Source organism: Dasypus novemcinctus, chromosome 9, assembly GCF_030445035.2.
Source record: "Dasypus novemcinctus isolate mDasNov1 chromosome 9, mDasNov1.1.hap2, whole genome shotgun sequence".
Lineage (NCBI taxonomy): Eukaryota > Metazoa > Chordata > Mammalia > Cingulata > Dasypodidae > Dasypus > Dasypus novemcinctus.
The window spans coordinates 103325620-103334086 of NC_080681.1; the positions used below are offsets into that span (position 1 = coordinate 103325620).

General features: G+C 51.3%; 1 protein-coding gene across 9 annotated transcripts in view; it reads left to right on the forward strand.

The window, feature by feature from the left end:
• The window catches only part of COL16A1 (collagen type XVI alpha 1 chain), a 50858-nt gene extending 44678 nt beyond the window's left edge, over positions 1 to 6180 (forward strand). For all 9 annotated transcript variants that reach the window (XM_058303999.2, XM_058304000.2, XM_023592538.3 and 6 more), the window contains 7 exons: positions 956 to 991; positions 1540 to 1584; positions 3300 to 3488; positions 3846 to 3912; positions 4649 to 4825; positions 5000 to 5077; positions 5830 to 6180. In XM_058303999.2, the coding sequence (XP_058159982.1) occupies positions 956 to 991; positions 1540 to 1584; positions 3300 to 3488; positions 3846 to 3912; positions 4649 to 4825; positions 5000 to 5077; positions 5830 to 6032 (795 nt within the window). In that variant the 3' untranslated portion in view covers positions 6033 to 6180. The remainder of the gene's footprint in view (positions 1 to 955; positions 992 to 1539; positions 1585 to 3299; positions 3489 to 3845; positions 3913 to 4648; positions 4826 to 4999; positions 5078 to 5829) is intronic.
• The last annotated feature ends 2287 nt before the right edge of the window (positions 6181 to 8467 follow it).

Consider the following 8467-nt stretch of genomic DNA (forward strand, 5'->3'; position numbering starts at 1 on the left):
GCCCTGTTTAGTGGGTCTGGTTGTCCTGTTTTATAGATAAGGAAACTGAGGTTCAGCAAAGTTAAGTAGGTTGCTCAGAGTCACACAGCTAGAGTGAAAGAGCTGGGGCTGAATCCCCAGCCTGCCTGATTCCAGAACTTGTGTCCTGAGCCACTCTGCAATGCTAGGTGACCCACTTCAGATGGAACTGATAGCCAGTTTCAGGGCTGAAAAGTATCCTGAAAGCTGATGTAGGGTCCCAGGTCTCCTAGCCCCAAGATCAGGGTGCTTTCCACCAAAGCAGACTGTCTTTTGGGGAGCAGTAGCCTGACCTCGGCAGCAGTCCCTGCCTGACCCTGGAGCTGGTTGCCTGGGATGGGGTGGATGGCTCCAGCTGGTGCAGGGCAGGTCGGCCGGCCATCTGCCACTCTCCTACTCACTCACATTCCTGCCAAGGACCCTGGGTAGGTCCCTCTGACCCACCTTCCTCTTTCTGCCTGCAGGCTCAGGAGCCTCCAGGGTCCCTGGATGAATCCTCCACTTGCATGCTCACAGACTCCTCCCCAGCATCCCCTCAGAATAGACCTGGGCCAAAGAGGCAGCTTCTCCTGGCGTGGGGAGGGAGTGGGCTCAGGCTCGCCCTGGCCAATTTCTGGAACTTCACAGGAGGCTAAAGGCTTCCTGCTCACAGTTCATGCATTCATTAAGCAAACATTTAGCAGATCTCACAGCCGGGAAGGGCACGAGGTGCTGGGCTCTAGCTGGGCATGGGGTACTTGTCTCTCAAGAGTTCATAGTCAGGACCATCGGTATGGGGCTGGGGTGTGATGTGGCGCTAGAGTGGGGGGCTTAGTGTCCATGCCCAGGCCCAGAGTGTCAGAGGGTGAGGCCTGGAGGACTGTGGGTTCTTGGTGGGCAGGGGGCTGGGCCTGCTCTGTGGGCCAGGTCACATCTGCCATTGCTCCCCACTCCCCAGGGCGAACCAGGCATGGATGGTGCAGCTGGCAAAGAGGTATGTTGTTCTGGTCTCCTTTTCCCCTGGGGACGCTGCTTTCCCAGGCCCCAACTTGTTCATTCAGTAAGCATTCCCTGTATGCATCCTCTCTCTGGACAGATAGACAGGAAATCAGTAACTCTTGCTGCTCAGGAGAGAGAAACTGGGAACTAGAGAAGGCTTGTTTTTCATTGTTTATTTTTTACCAGGTGCCTTGTCAAAAAGCAGCTATAATCATAATAAACTCCAAACAAACCATTCCTGAGCATCCGCTCCTACCAGGCCCTCCACATGCCACATTCAGGCCCTCTCCTTCTGTCTTCTTCCCACCTCCTTTCTTCCATAACAAGGGACACGCCAACATGATCAACAAGGCCATGGCCCAGGGGACATCATTCTTCCAGGCTGCCCACCCTCTGCTGGCAGGGAGGCTGCTGTCCTTTCTCAAAGCCACAGCCCGGGGGCCTAGGGCTGTGGATGGTAGTCCCTTCCCACCTCCTACCTGCCACGGTCAGCTCAGGGGTGCTGCCTGTACTTGACCACTGACTTTTTCTCTCCTTCTCCAGGGACCCCCTGGGAAACAGGGGCTCTATGGACTTCCTGGTTCAAAGGTAAGTGGGCACTGGCTGGATTTGAGAGGCGATGCTCGTGAGTTGATTAAGCGCAGCTCCAACTTTGACTTTAGGCACAGAACGGAGGCACAGGAAAGTCAGTGGGTAGGACTTGGAGCAAGCTCCTCTGAAATCTTCCCACACGGGCCCTTCCAGGGTTCTTAGATGTGGTTGGGGGATGGGAATCACCATTCATCCACTCATTGATTGATTCATTCACTCCTTCATTCTTTTTTTAAAAGATTTCATTATTTATTCTGATCCCCCGCCTCGTTGTTTGTGCTCGCTGTCTGCTCTCTGTGTCCTTTTGCTGTGTGTTCTCTGTGCCTGCTTTCCTTCTCTTTAGGAGGCACCAGGAACCAAACCTGGGACTTCCCATGAGGAAGAGAGGCGCTCAATTGCTTGAACTACCTCAGTTCCCTCCTTTGTTGTGTCTCTCATTGTCTTTCTTCCTTGTGTCTCCTTGTTGTGTCATCTTGTTGTGCCAGCTTGCTATCTTGCTCGTCTTCTCCAGGAGGCACAAGGAATCGAACCCCAGACCTCCCCGGTAGTAGGTGGGAGCTCAATCACTTAAGCCACATCCACTTCCCCATTCATTCTTTTTTTTTAAGCAATTTTTTAAATTACTCCCCCTTGCGGCTTTTTGCGCACTGTCTACTCTCTGTGTCCATTTGCTGTGCATTCTTCTGTGTCTGTATTTATTTATTTATTTTCCCCTCCCCCCTTGCAGCTTGCTTGCTGTCTGCTCTTTGTGCCATTTGCTCTGCGTGCTTCTGTGTTTGTGCTTGTCTCCCTTTTTTGTTGTGTCACCTTGCTGAGTCGGCTCTCTCTGTGGTGCTTGCAGGCTGGGTGGCGCTCTGTGATGCTTGCAGATAGGCGGCTCTCCACAGCATGCGGGTGAGCCTGCCTTCACAAGGAGGCCCCGGGATGCAAACCCAGGGCCTCCCATATGGTAGACCAGAACCCAACTGATTGAGCCACAGCCGCTTCCCCCCATTCATTCTTTTATTCTGCCAGCATCAACTTGAACTTGCTTACATTCTAGGTCCTCTGTCCTGGCCTTGGGTACACAGATAGAGGTCCCTGAGCAGTGGGAGCTCACTACAGCTAAGACACGGTTACACTAGAGTGTTGAGTTTTATCAAAGGGGATTTGACATAGCCCTGTGGATTCTGAGGGGAGGAGTCCCCAATCTTCCTAGGGAGTCAGAGAGGCTGTGTAAAGAACAAGACCATTTCAGCTGAGTAAGAGGAGTGCACTGAGTAGAGAAGTGGGGGAGGACGTTTCAAGCAAGGGAACTGCTTGTACAAAGGCTGGGAGGACTAAGACAGCATGGCAGAATCTGAGAATTATGTCCAGGGAGATATGACTGGAGGTGTGAGGGCTGGGAGATGAGCCTGGAGAAGTATGGTCAGGACATATTTGAATGGTCTTGAACGTCTGGCCAAGGAATTAGGCCTTTATCCTGAGAGCGTTTGGGAACCATCAAAATTTCTAAGCAGTGAGTAACATGATAAGAACTGTTTTCTAGAAGGAATGCTCTGGGGGCAGTGTGGAGGGTGATTTGCAGGAGAGTGAGGCAGGGCAACCTGTCAGGATGCGGTGGCCACCATCCAGAGGGAGATGCTGTGGGCCCGGTGGGAGATGGCTGAGACATCATGAAGGGGGCTTGGCAATACTTGGCAATGCTGGACTGTGACTTCCTGTCCTTGTAGGGTGATCCAGGACCTGCAGGACAGAAGGGCCAGGCAGGAGAGAAAGGGAGAGCTGGCATGCCTGGGGGACCTGGCAAGAGTGGTTCCATGGGGCCTGTGGGGCCACCGGGTCCTGTTGGAGAGAGAGGCCACCCTGGATCTCCAGGACCTGCGGGGAGCCCTGGATTGCCTGGCATGCCAGGCTCCATGGTAAGGGGGAAGGCTGGCAGCCTGGGTACTGCCCGTAGAGCAGGCAGGTGGGGTGGAGCTTGGATCATTTCAGTAGATCAACTGGCATTCTGTGGGGAAGCGCACAACCCTCATTCAGTGGTTCTTAAATGTGTGTGGGAGAGCCGGGGGTTCTTAAATGTGTGTGGGTCCTCTCCCCAGAAAAAATGCACTCATGCACAAAATATTCTGTGCCACTTAGGGAGGGTTAGGACTTTAAGGATCTCCGGGAGGCTCCTGGCACCTTTGCCATCCTTAATTTCCATAGATGTCTGTTCCCAGGAAAAAAGCACCAGGCTTGGAAGTACAATCGAGGGAGGTTTTTTTCTTTTTCCTTAGGGAGACATGGTGAATTATGATGAAATCAAGAGGTTCATCCAACAAGAGATCATTAAAATGTTTGACGGTAATTGGCATGGGCTGGGTGGTGGGTGCTGTTTTCCCTTCCCAGCTACTTTCCTGCCCTGCCCTGGCCTCCTTTTCCTTAAAGTTCTGTGTCCTCCCCACTCCCTGCCCCCCCCCCCCCCCCCCCCGCAACATACTTAAAGGCCTGCAGTTGGCAGGTGTATGTTCAATTTTACTTCAGACCTTCCCTATCACCTGCTCTGTTGAGAGATAAAATGACCCTTTCCTGCCCTCCCTGGGCCCCCACTTGAGCAAAGAAGACAGACAAGTAATTTGACATCAAGCCAAGACAGCAGTAAGCGGTCTCTAAATAAAGGGACGAGCAGCAACTCTATCTGTTCATTTATTGAACCCACACTGAGGTGCTAGGGACTGGGGTCACAGCACAGGGGTGAAGTGACATGGACCCTGCCCTGAAGGGCTGGATAGCGAGCTTGGGAAGCAGACCTTGAATGCCAGGCAAGGGTCTGGCTTTGTCCTGAAACCAGTGGTGAATCAGTGAAGGGTGTTCAAGAAAAGAGATGCTGTATTCAGATTTGTGCTTCAGAAAGATGGCTGTGGAAGGTGGAGTGGAGGGGAGGGCTCGGAGGTCACAGGGGAGATTATCTCCATATCAGGGCTCATACCCCACTGGAGACAGGCTGTTTCGGACTCCATGTGGGCGGCCTGCCTGCAGCATCTGCAGTTGCTCTGGGTCGCTTGGGCACCCTCTGACCTGCCCTTGTTTTTTCTTGCAGAGAGAATGGCTTACTACACCTCCAGGATGCAGTTTCCCGTGGAGATGGCGGCGGCTCCAGGACGACCAGGTCCCCCAGGGAAGGACGGTTCTCCTGGTCGGCCAGGTGCTCCAGGATCACCGGGGCTCCCCGGACAGATTGGCAGAGAAGGACGGCAGGGTGTGCCAGGAATGAGAGGTAGCTCTGCCCTCTGTTCCTGGAGGGGCACCCAGGGCTCTCTGGGGCAGGCATGCGCATTACATGAGGTCTGTTGTGAATATGGTGTGTTGTGTGTGTTTCACATAGTCCGATGGGAGGTGTCATTTTTCCTTTTGCCCAGGGATAGGACTTATTTTGTTTCCCTTGTCCCAGGGCTGCCTGGTACCAAAGGTGAAAAAGGAGACATTGGTGTTGGCATCGCAGGAGAAAGTGGTCTCCCTGGTCCCCCAGGTAGGAAAAACCAGCATTTGAGACAACGAATCCAGAGCAGCAGAGACCCCCACCCCAACTTTTGTTCTTTCCACAACACAATCATGTACAACCCCAAATAACTACAGGTCAATCAACCAACATTGACAGTATTACTGCTGTGTGCCTGACACTCTCCTAGGGCCTGTGGGTGGGTGGGGAGTGGAAGTCCCCATCCCTGCCCTCAAGTCCTAAGCTGTACTAGCACGACACAGCAGAAGACAACTGGATGTGCTGGGAGCCAGGGAAGATGAGTTCGAGTCCTGCTCGGCCTCTTTCTGGCTGTATAACCTTAAGGAAGTCATTTAGGCTCCAGCGGCGCTCTCTAAGACACATGCTTGACTGTAGAGCCTAAAAGAGAATGACCAAAGCCCGGTGACTTGGTTCTGCCACCCAGCTTCACCACTCACCAGATGTGCAACTCTCTGGGCCTGGGTCCTCATGGCTAAAACGAGATGAGGGCTCCTTTCTCAGGGAATTATTGTGAAGATTAAAAAAAATACTGCATCAAAGGCACTTAGGCCAGTGCCTGGCACGTGGGCACTCTCATAATACCAGGTAGTAGTGTTGTTATTGTGAAGTGATTGTGAGGACCAGACTAGGTTTTCATAAACACACCTTGTAACCTGAGAGGTATTTATCAGATGTCCGGTGTTACTTATCATGACCATTGCTGCTTCTTTTCTCACGATTTGGGCCTCCTGACTTTCCCTCTCTGACTCTTTCTTCCCTAGGACCGCAAGGTCCTCCAGGGTATGGCAAGATGGGCCCAACTGGACCTATGGGCCAGCAAGGCATTCCCGGCATCCCTGGACCCCCCGGCCCCACAGGCCAGCCAGGCAAGACTGGCCACTGTAACCCCTCCGACTGTTTTGGGGCCATGCCGATGGAGGAGCAGTACCCCCCCATGAAAAACATGAAGGGGCCTTTTGGCTAAAATCACCATCTGCCGTTAGATGAAGGACTCCACTGGGAACAAATGGCCCAAGCTTTCAGGACTCGGTGATGGGTTGTGAATGTTTGTTTGTATGTCTGTTTTAATTACTGTTAGTATTTTTTTAACAATAAAAAAGAAATGAAAACCATCTGCATTCCCACTTCCAGTGGGGTTCCTTTGGTGCTGCGGCCACATGTCCCTGTCATCCTTCTCCATTTGTCATTTGGCCCCAGGGTCAAAAAAGGGCATTTCCCTCATTGTATTCAGCCAGTGAAGCTTCAGGATGCCACTGTATAGCTCAGCTCTCCTCTCTAGATGCTTCTGATTCCTCCTTTGGTCCTCTGGACCTGTGCCTCATCCTTCATAGCACACATCTCCTAAGCTAGAAAGGGGACATAACTTAGTCTCTCCCCACAAACCAGAGGTGGGGTTGAAGACTCTGCTACTGGCTCATAAAAGCCCCTCCCTGTTTGCTTCCCTAAAGAAATCAGCATTTGGTACCCTGCTCACCCCCTGCCCTCTGCCTTTACTTCTGGAATGTGCCTCAAAGCCAATCCAGGTCGCACCTTGGGCCATTCCACACAGTGCTGGAGCATGCAGACTCTTCTTCATGCTCTGATAATTTCCAATTAAAAGACTGTGCAGACAGGAGGCAAGATAGACTCCAGCCCGTGGCCCAGGCAACCAGGGAATGCTTCTCCAGGAAATGGGATGGAACCTCCTGCCAGTACCCACCCATGGCCCTGTCACCAGCTCACCCTGAGTGCTTCAGGCCATGACTTTCTGGACTACAAATGGCATCTCTGTTACTCTAACATCTGGAGCTTTTCCTGTGCCTCTCAGGAGGTCTTCAGAAACAAGTCAGGTTGAGTCAGGAGCAGCCATGAGCACACATAAGCTCAAGGCCCTCAAAGCCAATGGGAATTTGGTGCTATTGCCTTCTCCAATTGTATAAAGAGTCGGAAGGAGGAGGGAAAAAAAGGCAGCAAGTTGAATATAAGAAACATTCTGCCTCAAGCTTCTTCCTTGTCTACTTTCCAGATCTCTTGTCCTGATGGGCTGGCTGCCCAGTGAAAAAGCAAAAGGGTACATCTAGAAAGTCTTCCAAAGAAAGGCTTTTCACCAGTCCTGGCTCTCTGGAAGGTTTATTTGAGTTGGATAAACTTCAAAGGGATCACAGAGCAGGCTAAGAAATGTACCCACATTTCAGATGCTTATCCAAACCGCCTGAAGCCTTCAGACCAGCTGCTGAATCTCTCCAGCACATTTCTGAAAATCCCCTTTTCCACTGGGCCCAAATATCATGAGACTGGCCTATTGATGGCTTTTCAGAACCTTTGCCCTGTTTTCTTTCCTGCCAGGGGCAGAGGTATGCCAGTGGCGAGAGGAACGAAATCAGGCAGACTCCCGAGAATGCGCGAGAGTCTCCCATAATGATTTTAGATAAAGGAGTCAGTTCTTATTTTATCCCTCACCAGCAACTCTCAGTTAACCTTGGTTCTAACATAAAACAGTAAAAAGCAAACACAACATCTTTGCCTTGAAGTAGCAGCCAGCTTTTGGACAGCGGAAGAGGACAGATGTTAAAGCGTTCCCACTGGAAGGCCAGCTTCCACTTTCAGCCCAGTCTGTGGTTGGCTAACTGATGATGGGCCTCATGATAAGGAGCATGTTGGCGGGAGTAGAAAGGAAGAGAAGCAAGGACCAGCTGTTGCATGGAGCAGGTTGGCTTTGAAGGACAGAGGGGGAAATTCCTATGAGGAAACATCAAACTCATCCCTTTTGAGGGTCAGCAGGGAATTGATCCTTCCAGAGTAAATGATGCTTTCTTCACTTTTCTTCCTGAGTCAAATTCATGCTACTGTTAGGGGATTCTACAATAGGCTAGGTTTAAGCTTCCATGATTTCAGTGCTTGTCTCACTGGAGTTTGAAATTGCTGTATTTTCTTGGACCATGAACAGCCAGATGGAAAGTTGAATTTTATAGGCTCTTCTGTTACTGTGGTCAGCAAAATATCAGTGGATCTTGCTTATGAGTTCAGGAGCTGGGTAAGCTAAAGAGAGGAAGGAGGAGAGCATGCCTTCCACTTCTTCTAGGCGTCTTTCTCATTGTTCTTGCTCTTATTCTTGTTTTCATTTTCTTAGTCTAGTCCAGCCTTTTAAGGCAACACAGATCATTCAGACTGGCAAAGTCTAACTTGATGAGCCCATTTCCTCTTTATACTTTGTGCCAGGAACTGTATTAGGCTCTGGGGATTCAGAGGCAAATCAGACAGAAATGGTCCCTGCCCCCACTGTGCCTATGGGGAAAGCAGACAGTTAAACAGTTACAATAAAGCCAGATGATGGGGCAGTGCCAGGTGCCAGGGGAGCACGCAGCTGGGGGAGCTAACAATGTCTAGATGAGAGAGTGCTTGAGCCAGGCAGGGGGAACA